The 18,267-nt window shown below is 40.0% G+C and overlaps 1 protein-coding gene across 5 annotated transcripts in view; it reads right to left on the bottom strand.

Moving 5' to 3' along the window:
* Mospd2 (motile sperm domain containing 2) overlaps window positions 1–18,267 on the bottom strand; it is a 106,337-nt gene that overhangs the window by 64,243 nt on the left and 23,827 nt on the right. For 2 of the 5 annotated variants that reach the window (XM_048446199.3, XM_048446196.3), the window contains 8 exons: window positions 16,159–16,283; window positions 12,554–12,730; window positions 11,747–11,859; window positions 9,297–9,393; window positions 8,118–8,214; window positions 7,561–7,690; window positions 4,744–4,846; window positions 1,240–3,838 (listed from right to left, as the gene is read on the bottom strand). In XM_048446199.3, coding sequence (XP_048302156.2) covers window positions 3,701–3,838; window positions 4,744–4,846; window positions 7,561–7,690; window positions 8,118–8,214; window positions 9,297–9,393; window positions 11,747–11,859; window positions 12,554–12,730; window positions 16,159–16,283 — 980 coding nt within the window. In that variant the 3' untranslated portion in view covers window positions 1,240–3,700. Of the gene's footprint in view, window positions 1–1,239; window positions 3,839–4,743; window positions 4,847–7,560; window positions 7,691–8,117; window positions 8,215–9,296; window positions 9,394–11,746; window positions 11,860–12,553; window positions 12,731–16,158; window positions 16,284–18,267 lie in introns of those variants that run through there. The other 3 variants (XM_048446198.3, XM_085684572.2, XM_048446200.3) reach the window with 2 other exon arrangements.

The raw sequence follows: 18,267 nt of genomic DNA, 5'->3' as shown, positions 1-18,267 counted from the left end.
CCAAAAGATTAGGAAACCTGAATGGGGTAGGGAAGGTATGAGATTTTGGACATTAAAAGCCAATACTGTTTATTCAAAGAAGGAAACCATCAGTAGGCAAATGGAAAAGATCTGATGTGGTGATTATGTTGGGGTGCCAGGGCAGAGGTAGGAATACCAAGCAGGAAAATTTGAAGAACTGATACTTGGCTCTCTGTAAGGTGCAATGTTCAGGATATTCACCTCTGAACAGTTCTAGGAAGGCAGAGGGAGGCCTCACTCTCACACCTATCATGTGTAAGATACAATCACCCAAAAGGGAGAAGGTACACATGGTTTACCTTGCCCTAGATATGAAGTCTAGGGAGGTGACCAGGATGTGCCTAACCACTGTTTCAGATGGAACAAGTGGGAAAATTTCCAGCCAGTTCCTTTGGGTTCTGGAGGAAGGAAACACCCTGTGTGTTGGGAGGGCCCATGCTACCAGTGATGTCAGGAACCCTCCAGTGGGCGGTGAAAAATGCAAGGAGAAAGAGCAGCTTGTTGTAATCAACCCTTCCCTAAGTAGAGAATTTCCCTGAGAAATGTGCTGGCAAGGAAATCTTCCTTTAGGAAAAATCACCCAGTCCCAGGTTGGTACTTAATCTGCAGGTTAATGTTGTCATTTTAAGTCTCTTTCTTTCATCACATGCACTTGGCCTTTATCCTATCTGATTTTGTATCTCTGCTTTCAATGTAGGAGGATTAGTTATTCACTTGATTTTTATGGAGGGGGCTGCTTTCTGGAAAAGTTATGTCTTCTAATAGTGAGAGGACAAAAATTATTAGCTTCACTGGCCTCTTCTGTCACCAGCTTGAGTTCTCCTTGTGCCCTCCCATCACCCAATCACCTGTCAAGTACAAAGGTATGTGGCTACCAGGACTCAAGGAAAGGGTACAAGGGGCAGTCCAGACTTAGGTGGTTCCAGAGTCTCATGCCAAAGCCTGAGTTTAATGTCAAAAACTGCACTGCTGTGCAGCCTTAACTAGACACAGGGACAAGAAGAAACTGGACACACTCAAGGACAGGGGCTTTTGACATGGCAGTCACCTTTGGAAGCCCAAAGTAGGGTCCTTATAAAAATGTAAAGGTGATCCAAATGGAATTCTGATGGTCTTTAAAAGGACAGAGATGGTCTGGTCTGAACACTGATTTTTTTTTAAGACAATGATTTTAGACAATGTCTAATGATTTTAAGACAATGTCAATTAGAGACAAAAGTTTTTCCTGATGATATTTATTTCATAAATGTAATTATTTTCTAAAACATATTAAAATAGAAAACATGTTCTTTTGATCAATTCATACAAAGAAAATACCAATATAGTAATAAAATACTGAAAATATATGAAAAGCACCAGAACATTAGAGAAATTACACTGGCAACAATTCTAGGAATATATTTTTTATAATTATATAATAAAGTGCTATTAAATCCAGTCAAAATTAGTGGCAAGATATAAAAAGTTATGGTTTTATGAAATTTGAGACTAGGTTTATTAGCAATTGCATTTTAGGCTACTTGCAGATCAAGCTAATGATCTTTTATTAATGTTTTCATGGAAAATGTATTAATTTCCATTCCCAAGTGAAAACCAAAATCAAAATGAAAATCTGGCAATTTGATCACAAAAAAGCAATGACATAATTAAAGATAAAAGTATTGATCAGAATACCAAAAATAATCATGCAAATATGATTCAATTAAATGAAGACAGAACAAATAAAATGCAAATATATAAATTAATCAAGATTGGTAGAAAAGTTTAGATGCCTTTGACATTATGGTTAATTTTCCGCAGTTCTGTTTAGTCACATTTACCACACAGTTTTGAGGAGTGATGTAACAATGTATATATGTTACATTCATGTATGTTACATTACAATGAATGCCAACAAGGTATGTTACTAAATTCAACTGACCAGACATTAAGCAAGGAAGGGTGTTTAGTGGGTCAAAATTAAAGGGACACTGTTAGGACAATTATATTCCTCATCGTGGCTAATTGATTCCTCATTTATTTATGAGGAATGAAAAGCACAGAGAAATACTTTGGAATGAGATTATATTAAGGCCCTGAATCTACCACTTGGGAAGATTCCCAGCACAGTGGGAAGTCTCTGTGGACATACAGGGACATAGATACTGTGCACAGGACTTAGTGTGGACTGCAGTCTGTTCCACATCTGGAGGTGGCAAACTGAAACAGAAAAACCCAAATTAAGACAGAGTATCACACTAGTGTCCTTTTAAGGTTTTACTTCCTCAGCTGACCTTTTAAGGAGCTCTGTTCCATCACTCCTCCAAATTCAGGGTTGGAATCAACTTCTTCAAGTTGAGAGCCCCCAACTCTACTCCTGAGAATCCTAAATCTTTAAACATGGCTAAACATTCATTGGCTAGGCAGACTACTTTTCTTTCATCAAAACAGATGTACATTTGAACCTAAAGCAACTGAAACTGGTCATGCTAATGACAACACAAACTAATTGCATCAGCCTCTGCTTCTGCAAGGTGTATTTATGTAGGGATTGAATGTACTGAAGGCAGAGTATCAAGCGATCCAGAGAGCCCATTGGGAGTGGTGGCTCCCGTTCTCTGAGCCTCTAAATATTTGCACACATGGATACTCCAGTCTTTTCAACGTTTCCTTCTCACCAACAATTTTAACAAGGATCATTTTGAACCTAAGGTTAGTTATACTAATGATCAGCTAAAACAACCAGACTTTCAATAACGTTACCTAATGCCTTTCTTTCATTTAAAAGTGAGGGCGAACAAGGCATAATTTGTGGTCCACAGAAAAGACTCCTTTGCCCTGGAATGAAAGTGAGGATGGGACAACGGAAGAGTAGGCCCTTCTACTAAACCAGGCAAAGGTTCACTGTTCAAACACAATGAATGGCATGAAACTGCATAGAACTGATTAGAAAGGGGGCTGTTTTGGACACTTTCCTTCTGGGCATGGCTACCGGAAATCTATGAAAATTCAACCACATGTAGCTTTCCATATTGTGTCAAAACCAAAGTGATCAGTAAAGAGCCCAGATTAATAAAGAGGCAGGCTGCTCAGCGATGCTGAGAAACAAAGGCTAAGGTGGTTTGGCATTAAATAGCTTTACATTCCAAAAAGAATATTGACTATCATCTGGAAGTAGTTCTCAAAGTTACAAAGTCATGGTTACATAAATTACTCTGTTTAAGTAGGTCTCCTTTTCAATATACATATTTTACATACATAGTATAGAAAAGCTAGTAAGTCAGCTCAGCTAGTAATTCTGTATTTTAAAAAAAGCAGATTACATCTTTTGGCTACAACAAAGCATGTTACATAGACTTTTCAGCCCAAATTGTGTATTTACATAATAAACTCTGCTTTGACTGCATTCAAATCAAAAAGAAAAAAATAAATTATGTTTAAGCTATTGATTTACACAATGCATATACCTTTACTTAGTTTCCTAACTAGCTACAGTCTCTAATAGTCAATGCCTTGAACATTTCTCTATCCAAAGAACCTATTTTCAAGCCAGGCACCCTGCTATGTGCTACATAGTTCCTTTTAGGAAGCCCAGATGTATAGTAGTTCTAGAAGGTGGGTGGAGGAGTTTGAGTGCCATCTGTATACCTTCTCCAGACCATGTCTAAAGGAGTTACATTTCTGACCAGGCACCACTTCTTTAACTGTATAACGAATAAAAGAAAGAAACAACAAAAGCAAGCAAGACCATTGTTAAGGCAAGCAGCAGCTGCTGGAACCAGATAGAGCGCTGGAGTTGGTCTTCAAGTTTCCTATTGCTTTCTAGTAAACGATTGAGCTGAATGGGAAGAAAAAGGAACGAAAGATTGACATCAACGAAACAATCATTAATCATGAGAATGCCAAACTGGACTATCAGAACTCCAAACACTTAAGGGATGGGGCCCATCTACTCTGAAAAGCTGGGGGCTAAAAATACAAGAAGGCATCCAAAGTAAAGTTTGGTGGACATATATGTCCTTCTTGCTCTGCTCTGAAAAGTCCCATTTTCTAGTTGAAACAGGAACAGAGCAATAACTTCCTGGAGGTTCAGATACCTTTGAACTATTTATCTCTTTTTGGTTTCTGTTTCTTTTGGGCATCACACCTACGGCACTGCCATGACAAGTAAGAATTCCACCAGTGGGTTGTATACACAAAGCCCCCTTGTTTCTTTCCAATTGAAACACACTAGTTGGTGACCTTTTTCTACAAGATGGAACTCTTTTGTACTCACCAAAGCACCACGTGCTTTACTACTTGGCTCCGATTCCATAGTAAAATTACCGAAGTCTTTAAAAGCTTGTGGCCATCTGAACGCAGCCTGTGGCTTACCATTTCTAACTAGCCTCTTCACGGAGAAGAGGGCACTTCCAAGCCAGGAGTGGCGGCTCATACCTGCAGCTCTAGCACTTGGAAGACTGAGGCAGGAGGATTATAAGGAGTTTCAGGCCAGCCTGGGTTCAAGATGAGTCTTTGCCTCCAAGAGCAGAAACACAGAAACCCCAACAAACAACAAACAAACCCTAAACCCCAGAAAAGAAACAAAACCAAAACTAGGAAAGAAAGAGAGGGCTAGAGAGCAAACCGCAGACTTTCACTGTGTCTCTGCTAAAAGGTTCCCTTCCGTTAGTGGAACACAGATGGCCTTCTGGCGCTGCTTACTACTGGTGATTTGTTTAGGCAGGGAGAAAGCACACTTACTTGCAGATATAGATCTTCACTGGTTTTATCTGACATGTTAGAAGCACTGTCTTTCAGTGTGAGAGTGTTTGGTTTGCTGCTCTCAACAGTATGGCATCTTAACCTAGGAAATTCAAAGGCAACATAACTTCATCAAAGTTTTAGCAAACATTTTTTTTTTTCTGAAAGTAGAATAGGGAATACAGGGTTAAATGCAAGTGCTTGTGTACTGAAGGCACAAGGTTTCACTCCTCTCCGTAAGCACAATTCAACAAGCAGCTCAGTCTAAACTTATCTATTATCTTCCAAGGTCTTTTACTCTCCAGTGAAAATGAAAGCAGGGGCTTTGTGCTTGCTTATAAACCACGGAGCTTAACCCTCAGTCTCCTTCAGCTACCAAATGTGTATAAAGAACAAGAGACTGTGTATACTGCCCACTGCCCCACGGGATGCAATAGAAAGCTTTTTCCCATGTTGTGCAGTAGAATTTACTCCACTTATCTTTCAGTGTCTAGAAGGGAGGATGGCGCTTTACTTGAGCTTTTAGCAGCAAACCACTAGGGTCCCTCCCACCTTCTAGGTGGGAGCAGAGATTCTCTGAGAGTTCTGGAGAAGGTAGCCATTTGGAACTGGTAAAAGCTAAAGCAAAGACTGTAAAGCAACTTATATTTAACAAACCCCTTCATTTTGCGTGTTTTATAAGCACTCTGAATTAATCTCGAATTCTTTTGTGTCACTCATTCTAAACCTTTCAAAAATTTCCCATGCTTTTAACCAAAAACAAAAAGCTCTTGAGGCCCAGGTCACCCCGGGAGTACAAACCAAAGCCCTGTTTCATGAGCAGAACAAACCAATCTAAACAAAAACAAACAAAGCTGGACAGAATGCAGTGTTTTTTCCTATGATATAATTTGAAAATGTCAGTATTATTTTGTGAAAAGCAGGTGGTACCTCTGCACAATGCCCTATATCAACTTCTCCAATAGTTTTTGTTAGCTTTTTTCCCCCTTCTTTGTAACCACATAGGTTTCCCTATGTAGTTCATATTAGCCTCAAACTTTTGATCTTCCTGCTGCAACCTGCAAGTACTTATGTGTTGGGATTATAGGTCTCTATTGCCATGGCCCTCATTTTTTTTTTTGTTTGTTTGGCTGTGTACAGGATGGAACATGTGAATATTGAGTATCTCCTCATGTAGTATTGAGATAGCTCCTCCAGCCTGTTTATTTAAACAGTGCTCAAATTTCTCATGATTAAAACCTCAAGACAGGCTCGGCATAGCAGAGAGCACTTGCAATGCCAATACTTAAAAGGCCGAGCCAGGAGAATTGTTACAAGTTTGAGGCTAATGCTTGGCTATACAATGACACCCTATCTAAACAAACAAACAACTCCCTAAGCCAACATGCATCCCCTAGACCAATACAAAAACAAACCATGACCCCAAACAAAAACAAAAACCTACAGTCGAAGAAGCCAAAGATCCCTTCATCAACTACATGGCTGCTCTGTAATCTGCCACACCTCTAGTCTAGCCCAGTTGTCCCCATCCATCTCTTCAGCATAGGCTCTGGCTTATGTGGTTCCTCCATCCTAAAAATGCTCTTGAAGGTCATCAGTAAGATGACCATCAGTGGGCAGCACCAATACCTCACCCTTCTTTATCTGCATGGCAGTACTTAGTACTCCTGTTTATTTCTCTGCAACACTTTCTTCCGTGGGCTTTGATGACCTGATAAGAGCTAGCCTTTGATCATGGAGTATTCCTCTAGGCTGGGCCCAATTCAATACTCCTTAGAAGCAATGATCTAGCTCCCTGCTAGCTGTCTCTTGGCCACCCCCCCCCAAGTTAAGGCAAACAGACCTCCTTGCTGTTTTCAGGTAAGCCAAGCACATTTCTTTTTCTTGAAACTTGATTTGCCCGCCACCACAAAGCTTTTTGTGCAGTTACAATGAGTCACAACGTGACTTCCTCTTTCATTTCCTTCATGCCCTAGTCACTGTGTCAGCAGAGAGACTATCCTTAACTACCCTATAAACCAGGGTTTCCTACCTCAGTGCTGGGGGGGGGGGCTCATGATTTTGGGGGAATAGTGTCCATCAAATGCATTGTAGGAGGCTTAGGAGCATTTGCTAGATGCCCACTGTACCCCACCCCTGAGTTGTGAAAAATAAAGATGTCTCTGGGTGTTGGCAAATGTCCTTGGGTGCATGGGGGGGGGTCAAAACTGATGTCCCTTCAATAAATTATAATTTCATTTTAAAAAGGAATAAAGCAAAGCAAAGTAGAAAGCAGTCTTCTCTTGCCTCCTTTACTTTCCCATGTATATTTAAAGACATTTGTCCCAGATGACATACAGGGGCATATGGCTGTCACACAACTGGACAACTGTGCACTCACTCTATTTTAAATAAGATACTGTATCCATGTCTCTTTGAGCAGCTTTCCTAATTGTGTATCTACTGTGTTACTTCATGTGGGAGCAGAGTGACTGACTCCTCCCAGTGGCTCCAGAGTACTGCAACACGGGCAGGTGCCAATGCATCTCAACCAGGATTTACCCGTGGCCCTCCATGTCCTGCCTTTCCCTTTGACAGACAATTCGCTTCAGACAATGCCACAGTCTACGAAGCAAGTAAGCTTTCTGATATGGTGGGCTTGAGGGTTAGAGATGCGCACCTGTCAACTGGCCAGTCCTGGGCCACTTCCCTCTTTCAGGTCAGGCCCTCCAAGAATCTGACAGTTGTAAGGAAAACATAGTGCCCTCCACCCCAGGAAGGAATCTCTGATTTTGAGTCTTCCGTCACATTTGAAAGTCTGTGAGTAAAAGCGCTTACCTGTGCTCCATCACTTTGTTTCTTGGAACTTCTTTCCAGAACTGGGTCAATTCTGCTGACCCAGTGCCAGATGACTGCTCCATTTCTGCTGCCATGATCAGAAACCGGTCTTGGGCAGAGACTCTTAAGCCTGCATTCCATAAGAGTAGTGCAACATATGAACACCAACTGTCATTGGGCTAGATATACGGCTTAAGGCATTATTATGATTTTTAAATAATAACTTTATTATTTAAAACAAATTTTAAATGTAAATATATTTTGATCATATTCTTCCCCACCCTAAGTCCTTACAGATCCTCCATATGTACCTTCAAAGGCATACAACTATAAGTTCTTTCTCAAAAAACAAAGGAAACTCCAATAACAACAATAACCCCCACCCAAGAAAACAAAATAAAACACCACCCCCAAACAAACAAACAAAACCCGAACAAACTGCAGCCAAATAAGAGCATACAAAAAGTTTAGTGGATTCCATTATATATTGGCCAACTACTTCTGAACATGAGGCATTAAGAATACATTAAGAGGAAGAAGAAGGAAAGACAGCGCACCTCCATGTGGAGAAACGATGATATCAACTGAAGCTCCAGGATCGCAGCTGCTGTTGCTTGGCTTAACTCTGTACTTCTCTGGAGCAGTAGTTCGTACCTGTTCAGAAACAGCATATCACGTCATGTTGCTTTACAGGAATGGTTTAAGAATCTCTTAAAAAAAAGAGCAGCTCCACTCCGGATGTATAGACAGGAGGATCTCTGTGAGTTCAAGGCCAGCTTGGTTTACAAGAGCTAGTTCCAGGACAGCTAGAACTGTTACACAGAGAAACACTGTCTCCAAACAAACAAAAGAGCAGCTACTAAACAATGAGTGAACTCTATGCATCCACCTTGGTTGTTGCATGGAGAATGTTGTTTGTCTTCGCCAATAAGATAAAAACATCCTGAGTTATTTAAAAGCTACTTTTAAATCCTACTGACACTTGGCCTTCCTCTTTTTTCTTTTTTTGAAACAGGGTGTTACTTTGTGGTCATTGCTGGCCTGAAGCTGGCTATGTTGGCTAGGCTAGTCGTAAACTCATAGAGATCCACCTACCTCTGCCTCTCATGGGCTGGGATTAAAGGCATGCACCACCAAACCTGGCCCTAGCTTTCCTCTTGTATGTAAACATATATGTGCACATGTATGTGCAGTCCCAAGGAAACCTTCGTTAGATGAAACATCTGGTTTCCAACACTGAAGGATAAAGCAGTCAAGTTGAAAGTGTCTTTTCCTGCCAGGCGGTGGTGGCGCACGCCTTTAATCCCAGCACTCGGGAGGCAGAGGCGGGCGGATCTTTGTGAGTTCGAGGCCAGCCTGGTCTACAAGAGCTAGCTCCAGGACAGACACCAAAGCTACAGAGAAACCCTGTCTCGAAAAACCAAAAAAAAAAAAAAAAAAGAAAGTGTCTTTTCCTCACATTTCATATAACCTGGAGTGTAGTTTCTATTGGACCCTCGTGGATCAGCAAATACCAAGTGTAGGAGACTGTGCTCACTATCAGCCTTATGAGAAGGGAATAGGACAGAGTTCATAGTACTAGAAATAAAAACAGGGCACGAGCTGAGTATTTTACACACAGTTGTTTAGTGTCTGACTTCTACTCTTTCCATAAGTATATGTTCCAAATCACTTGCCATTATCTCACTTTCATAATTTATTATGGCTTTCAATTGTTTGTTTGTTTGTTTTTTTACCTTAAAGGCCACTATATTTTTCGTGACGTTTGTCAACACTATTAGAGTTTTCTTCTCTCCAGATTCCATGCTTCCAAAATATAATTCTTCGGCTGGGCTAGGTAGATAAACAAATAAGGCATTTGTAGTACTCAGACTAAATAGCATTATAATCCTTAGTCTGAAAAAAAAGTTTGACTGATAGTTTATGCTCACTTGCATGAGGAGACTTTCTTATACAAGATGCCTACAAAAACAGTTACCTAATATAATTTTGTACTTTAAACTTCCTGATGCTATGCATGCTAGGAAACACTATGGTTTTCCCTAAGGTCAGAAGGAAAACAGGAAGGAACAGAAGAGAGAATTATGAAGACGCTGAATTAATCCTATGATCAACACAATCTAAGGTGGATCTGTGTAAGCTCTCTGGGAGGTTAAGGATTGTAAGAAGAGAAAAAGCACAGGTCCCAGTGCTGATTCTGCTCTCCCTAACTACAAACACATAAGACTTGAGCTGCCTTTTTATACCAACAGAGAAGAACATAATCTCGCAGAATGATTAGTAGGGATATATTTATGTAACAGAATAATTTCTTACTACACAATGGCTATTCTGAGTAATTTGGAGTAGCAACCAGAGGGTAGTTAAACTGGTAAAACTAGGAAGCCTCAAGCTTCCAAGTATGCTATTATTGCTACTGTAATATCTATAACCAAAAATGAAAAGATTCAATTCTCCAGAAAAATTGTATAGTTTAACAACATTAGCCAAACTGTATCAGGTGCCTCAAAATTACAGGAAGGACATTTGTAGTAGTGATTTTTTCTTTAAATTGAAAACCGAATAGCTTAAGTGATTTTTTTAAATAACCCTAAGTGTGTATGTGTGCTGTGTGTATGTGTGTATGTATTTTAAAGTTTTGAGACTCTTTAGGTAGCCCAGGCTAGGCTCCAAGTGTGAGCCTCTTGTCTCTTTTTCGGTTTTTTGAGACAGGATTTCTCTGTAGCTTTGGAGCCTGTCCTGGAACTAGCTCTTGTAGACCAGGCTGGCCTTAAACTCACAGAGATCCTCCTGCCTCTGCCCCGAGTGCTGGGATTAAAGGCGTGTGCCACCACTACCCAGCAAGCCTCTTGTCTTTTAAAACTCCTGGAATTGAAGGCCTGCATTTGGTAAGCCCAGAAGGAGCTATGTTTCTATCTGCTATGTTACACAAGAAATGCCTTCACACCAAGGATATTCATTAGTCTAGAGAAGACCTGTGGTTAAGAATGAACTTGCCCACCTTTGGGCAAGACAACAAACACACAGGATTGCTTAATTCCTTTAGGAGACATGAAAACACAGCGATGGTATAGACGCTAGAGCGTGTCTCGGTAAACACTATAAAAATCAGGAACAGCTTAGGAACATGACATTGGCGGTGTCCTTGTGTACATGAAGGAGCAGCTCTGCAACTCAGGGCCACAGAGTCATGTTCAAAGTGTAGCCCTGGAGATTGTCCTGTTCTACCCTGCCTTCTCAGCTGCTTCCATTGCTAAACCTCAGAGTTGCAGGCTAGGATCTATGCTTTAGACAGCCCTTCTGTGAAGCATGAAATGTTGCCTTCAAAACTAGTAGAAGAAAAAGTGCAAACACACACTCCAAAGGTGGGAAATGGCAAAGAAAAACCATGGGAGACAAAATTTATGTTGTGTGTCTCTCCTTTACTCGCATAAATACACAGACAATGACAATAAACCCAAACCCAACACCACCAAGAATCAACACACATGTAAACAAACCAGTTTTATCAATTAGAGAATTTCAGATTACATTTTTTTTAGAAGTATAGCTGTACTGTTGATGGAAGATGCACTCCAATAAACTCCAAATACAGTTACACAAGAAGGTTTTAAGGAAAAGGACAAAAATGCCATAATTAGGTCATCACTAACTAGTGTTGGTATAGCAATACTGCACATAATAATACAGGAAATAGTCCTGGGCTTTTTTCAGTGCTAGGGATCAAACTCAGGGATTTACACAATTCCACCAATGACCTGTACCCCCAGCTTCCAATCCCAAATCTGGATTAGTGGATTAATAACAAAGAACAGAGATAAACATGTCTGAAATTAGGGTTTCATCAAAACCCTATTTTCCAAGAACATGCTGGGCTTTCAGAAGGTCAAATTGACAAATACATCCTCTTATTTTTACAAGTATCAGTAAAACAAATGCATCAAGATTAATAAATGAAGATTGAATATTACTATCTTAAGTGTGATGAGGGCTTTGACACATATTCAGTGGAAAAAAAATAAAAAGGTAGGTAGAAGCGGTCACTAAGGCTGGAAAACAAGGCAAACTGTACTCTGAACAAACTGTACTCTGTACTCTTAGGAAACTGTCTTAATCTTGCAGTCCTCCTTACCCCCAAGATGATCAAGATAGGTTACAGCAATGCAGTGAGTAAAATCTTTGTTACCTGATGTGTAATAAGGGCCCTTTAAAAACACTCAATGGCTTTTTAAAAGTTTTCATCTTTGAATCAACCTTTTCATTTTCATCTGTTTTAGGAGCAGATTCAGTTGGGCTAGTCTAAAGATTAAAAACAAAAATAGAAACAAAGGAGAAAAGATGTTTTAGTTCTAGTTGGACATGTCATTAGAGAACAAATAAACATCTAGATTCAATGCAAATTAGTTTTAACATGTTTAGCATGCCTGAATGACATGTTTAACATATATTGACATGACCCTGAAAAACATTATATGATTCTCTTATAAACATGACATTATTGAAGATATTTATTCTAAATTACAATGTACTTATCAAGCAAGCCTTTGCTAAGTTTCGTAAAGAGTGACAATTATCAAGCCCTTCAAAATGAGATAAAGAGTAACTTCATCCAGGTGAAGTTTTATATTAATCAGTTTATTTTTATCTTAGATAAATAAATACATTTTTGACAAAAAATTCCTTCCAGATGTACTTTGACAAGTTTTACATAGAGGATGAACTCAGCTCTTTTTACACGAGAGAAAAAAAAAAGATACTACAATTCAATTTACCTCATCCCCTCTTCTTCATTTTCTCAAGAAAAATGTGGAAGCAAGGTTGGGTTATCTCAAGACACAGGCAGAGCTGGGGAGACATGAAAGCACTTCTCCCGTTCGCACTGGGGATCGAACCCAAGGCATCATGCATGCTGAACAAGCGCTCTACCACTGAGCTATGGCCCAAGTTTTAGATGACAGCTTTTGATTCCGTTTGACTTTATTTCTAAAATTACCTTTTCTGTCTGAGCTGGTTGTTCTTCGTTAGAAACTGTTTCCAAGGTTTCCTTACCATCCCCTTCTATATCTTCTTTACTTGAGGTTTCGTCCTCACTGGCAATTGGCCCATTCTCACACAGAGGCGTCTGGAAGTCATCATCTACCAGTGGTGGGTAGCTATACTTGAAAGGATCCTAAAGGAGAGAATTTTCCTTATCAACCTGCTAGTAATGGAGAGAGAAATAATTCTCTCATGATATATTAAAAATTGATTAATTTAGCTAAGAATATATGCTTAATTAGTGAAACAAGGAAAAAATGGGATTCATTTCAAATTAGAGAGGGAAAGGACAGTAATAGAGATAATTATGAGCTACGCAAGAAAAAAAAATCAATCAAGTTACATCTTTAGCTTACTCCACAGCAAAAAAATGTTCAGATGACTAGAAGCATTAAATGTAGTGTGTGTATCTTTGTGTGGTTTTTAAACCATAAAAGTATGCATTAAAACAGAAGAGGAATAAAAAAAATCCACAAAAATCTAAATAAGGCAGATTCTCCTATACAACACAGAACATAGATAACGCAGTACTAGTGACAATTGGTTCTCAACCTGACTCAATGGTAGAGTACTTCCCTAGCATGTTGGAGAACTTAGGTTCAACGATTAGCACTAAGAATAAGACAAACCTCAATCAATTAACAAAAAATTTAAAAACACCATATTACTAAAACAAAATATAAAAAAAATAAAAAGAAGGCTAAAGATGGATTAAGTGACGGTCAAGCAAGTACAAAGACTTGAATTTAGATCCCATGTGAAAAGGCACATGAGGTAATACTTGCCTGTAATTCCAGTACTGGGAGGCAGACAGGAGGACCTTAGGGGTTCAATAGTCACCGAGTCTAGCTAAACAGTAAGTTTCAGGCACAGTGAGAGATCCTTTCTCTAAAACTAAGGTGGAGAGCAATAGAGGAAGACGGCTAATGTTGAACCTGGGCCTCCACATGTACAGGCACACACACATGCACACATACTACAGGCACACACACATGCACACATACTACATACCACACAGAAGCAAGAAGAAGCAAACACAAGGGCTGGAGAGGCGGCTCAGGGCTGAAGAGTGCTTCCTGCACTATCAGGGGCCAGAGCTCAGATCCCAGCACCATATCAGGCTGTTCACAGACAATTGCACTTGGGACTACAGTTTCAAAGTATTTTTAGCTCCTTTTGGCCTCTATAGGTACCTGCACACACACACACACACACACACAGAGAGAGAGAGAGAGAGAGACAGAGAGACAGAGAGGACAGAGAGAGACACACTCAGGGGGAGAGAGAGAGAGGCAGAGAGAAACAGAGAGAAGAAAGAAAATGTATCTTAAAAAAACACAAGTGAACAAAACACATGAAGAGGTAGGCCTACTAGCTAAATATGATAATTATATGCCTATAATCTGAGTACTTCAGAGTCTAGAAGAGACTTAGTCTCAAAACAAAAAGCATAAACAAAGAAGGGGATAATTGCAACGATGGTTTACTTTAATTACAAGCTTAGCATCTGAAATGCAAAATATTCAGTTTTTCTAGGTTAAAAATAAAGTTCCAGAATAAGAAAGGTACAGACTTCAAATTAATTTTTTTGGTTTAAGTCTCTTTTGATTAATGAAAACAAACAGAAGGACACCAAAATTCTAAGCCTGCTAGTCCTTGGTTCTCCTTAAATACAATTCCGTCAGGCAGGCAAAATATACTTACAGTTATTCACATAGGTTTCACACTTTTGGAAAAGTCATTGTCATATTCATTTTTACAGTTATATAGATATTAAAAAAATATTTGTGATGGGGAATCACCATGAAGTCCAGGCTGGCCTAGAGTTTGTAGTCCTCCTTAGGTACTGGGGTTCCAGGTATGTACTACCACATCTGGCCACAACACTAAACATTTCAAACACACCCAACTGTTCCTGACCTCTCTTAATAAGTAATCAAAACCAGTTCAGAACAATTCTGAGGGCGGGGCAAGTGCCATTTGCCTAGTGTGGATCTGGCCCCTGGATTGATTCTTAACGCTCACAATAAAGGAAAAAAAATCAATCAATCAAAAGCAAATACCCCTTCCAAACTTTGGAAGCACATCTTTAAGGATACATTTCAGATTAATAAGACTACTGGATAGGAAAGATGGGGAAAAAAAAAAACCAAGAACACACATCAAAAGCGAATTCAGTAACTTATGGCTCATGTTAGATGCTGGAACACTGTAGCACATAGGCAGAAGCTTGCCACACACTCATTTGGAATCTCTCCACTGTGTTGTAAAGAAAAAAACTGATAAATAAAACATTGTATAAATACACTATTGATGTGGGATTCCCCTCTCACACCTCCTATTAGATGAGTAGGAGGAAGGCTTATGTACACTTGCCCACATGTGCAATACACATCCCTGAAAATTAAGATATGGAACACAATCATGCAAGGTAATAGGGTGGTTGAGACAAGAGTAGAAGACTTGTCTGAATACTTACTTCTGAATATACTTCTGAATCCTAAATGCACTTCAGCTTAGAATCATAATAATAATAATAATAATAATAATAATAATAATAATAATAATAATAATCTTAGAATATATATATGCTATTTAAAAAAGTTAGTGAACTTTGAAACATAAGTGAAAAGTATTTACACCATTGCATCCGTTTTGGGGGCTATCAGTGATCCTTCCTTGGGCATTAAGATATGGCATGGATCTCCATAAGAAGGGGAAATAGAATAGATTTCACAGGCAGACTGGGGGCAGGTGGGGATGCTAACAGGAGGGATCAGGTGGGGGGAAGGAGGGAAAGAGTATGGGGAGAGATAACTGGAATTGTAGGGCATCTGGGGCCTGATGGGAAACAGTGCAGTGGAAACTCCCTGGAATCTACAAGGGTGACCGTTTCGAGGACCCCTAGTAAAGAAGTCTCTGGAGCCTTAACCAGCAATCCTCCTAAACAAGGCAAGACCTCTAGTGGTGGGTTTGTGACACTAAACCAGCCACAAAACCTTCGACCTATAGCCTGCACTGCCTGCAAGATGTGCTGGGGCAACGGTGGTACAGAACTTGTGGGAGTGGTCAACCAATGACTGGTCTAATTTGAGGCCTACACGATGAAAGGGAGCCCATGCCCAATACTGCCAGGATGACCAGGAACTGAAGGCTAGATAGCCCAAGGACCTAGGATAGACAGACTGAAACACGAATGGAAAAAAGTCAATGAAATGATTTCTAATGATATTCCGTCATACCCATAGATCAGTGCCTAGCTCAGTTGCCATCAGAGAGGCTTCCTCTGGTAGCTGATGGGAGTAGATGAAGAGATCCACAGTCAAGTCAAACATTAGGAGGGGCTTGGGGAACCCTGAGTAAGAGGGGAAGGAAGAACTATAGGAGCCAGAGGTGTTGAGGACACTAGGAGAACACAGCTCATAGCTATGGCTGGAATGTATTGTATGAGAGGAGAATAAATAACAACATTTTAAAAAGATACAGTCTTTTTCTTTTGAGTACATACTGTAGAGTGCTATTGCTTAGTGTTATTCTTTTAAGTTCAAGGACTGTACTTACTGTCCCACCCATGTGGGGAGGCAGGTATTCCACACTGACATAGTCCTGGATTTCATTTTTACTTGTAAACTTCAACAAACTTACTGCTTCGGGGCCAAGCCAGCTTTTCACAATTTTGAAAGCAGCTGAGGAGAAATAATCAAGTCACAGAACTTTACCTGCTTTGTCAAGCACTTTAGTTTACGTACTAACCCACATCTTCTGGAACCAGTTTGAACGAGGAGCTGTTAATGTGTTTCTTCTGAGGCAGGGCACGTACCATTCTTTAATTCCAGAGGGAGGCTTTATGGTAGGCACAGCCCTCACATGGGGATTCAGGAAGACTAATTACCCTGATGCTCACTGAGCAGCTTTTCAGGGTTTTGACCTCTGACCACATCTATCAGTGTGGCCTCTCAACAACTTTGACTTTGAGACAATGGACCAAACTACTCTGTGGTTCAGGAAGGAATTGCATGATGTCGTGAAGAATCTTTTACTTTGTGCTTCTTCTGATAAACCCTCAATTTGAAAACCCTCCTCAAAGGGAAAGGCAGAAACAGGAGGAAGAGGCCCTGCTCATTATGGGTGTGAGCCAGAGCCAGCTTCCTTCCTGACTCAAAACTCTGCATTTTCCCAGGCCTCACCGTTTATAGAACCACAAGCAAGACTCTAAGAATAAACTACTATCAAGCACAGCTTGTTGACAGTTACACTTCTGTCCAGTGCCATGCCCTTTGCTTTATACTCAACTTTTAAAATATTTCTGTTGGGAGATTTTTAACCCATTTGGAAAAAGCTGAAAGCAGAATGCTACAGTAAATGTGCAAAAGTGATAGTAGAAAAGAGGGAGAATAAGAATAATAAAAACATGTGGTTTAGAAAATCAGGTTTTTTGTTAATTCTGGTTCACTATGATTTAAGCTTTTGTTCAAATACTATTTAAACTTTCCTTTTCAATTTAAAACAGCTTGCGACTTGTCAGGATTCAAGTCATGCTATTGAAATTAAATGAAGTGTTAACTCTGTTTTTTTTTCATGCCAGCTTTATTGAAATAATTCACAAATGATTATAGCCGTGGGTTATCATAAATGCCAAAACCCTCTGTTCTGTGCAGTTAAAAATTACCCTTACCTAAAGAGAGGTCTGGCCTTTGCTCCCAGCTTCTGGGAGGTAGCCTTCCTATTTGGTAGGATTGTCTTTTTTTAGTTGGGGCCGTAGTGAGAACAGCATGATTTTGGGTTTAGGTTGGGACTTGGAAAACCAACATGTGATTTAAGGTAGGGGTAGTGGGTCATGGAGTGACTAACCACAGGCAAAAATCAATCATGCCCACATAATGGAGCTCCAAGATAATTTCTGAGCACCAAGGCACAAAGGCTTCAAAGAATTTCCTTGGTTGGCAAAACTACATGTGTCCTGCTCATACTGATGCTGACAGAGAGATCTCTTTCACATTTGAAACATCTCTCTGAATCCATTCCCCGCAATAAATCACAAAAGTGAGCATCCTTGCTTTCAATGGGTTTTAGCAGTCATAGTGAACATGAAAGGCATTTGGGGAACTTCTTGAGTTTGTGGAAGGTAGCCTTGTATGAACTGCTAGGTGGTGCGGGAGAATTGTCTATATTCTGTCAATCATGTTTTAAATAAACGCTAATTGGCCAGGCAGGAGGTATAGGCGGGAAAACCAGACAGGAAGTGGAAATGATGCAAAGAGAGCAGGAGAATTCTGGGGAGGAAGCTGATTCCTCCCACTCCTGCCCAGATCACCGAAGCAGCAGGATGTGAGCTGCCCCACTGAAAAAGGTACTGCGCCACATGGCTAACATAGATCAGAAAAATGGGTTAATCAAGATGTGAGAGTTAGCTAATAAGTAGCCAGAACTAATGGGCCAATCAGCATTATAACTTACAGAGTCCTGTGTGTGATTTTTCTCTGGGACTAAATAGCTGGGGAGCTGGGCAGGACAGAAATCCCCAACAAACAGGCCCCCTCATGTTACAGCTAGGATCCTTTTGAAATCGACTGTTTCAACAGCACTTTCTGGTCCTACTTTTTAAAGTGTTTTATCATCAGATGGTATTAGATTTTTGTCATTTTTCATTTTATTAATATGGTGTATTAT

This window comes from Myodes glareolus, chromosome X, assembly GCF_982192425.1.
Source record: "Myodes glareolus chromosome X, mMyoGla1.1, whole genome shotgun sequence".
Classification (NCBI taxonomy): domain Eukaryota; kingdom Metazoa; phylum Chordata; class Mammalia; order Rodentia; family Cricetidae; genus Myodes; species Myodes glareolus.
This window is presented reverse-complemented; position numbering and strand designations above follow the sequence as displayed.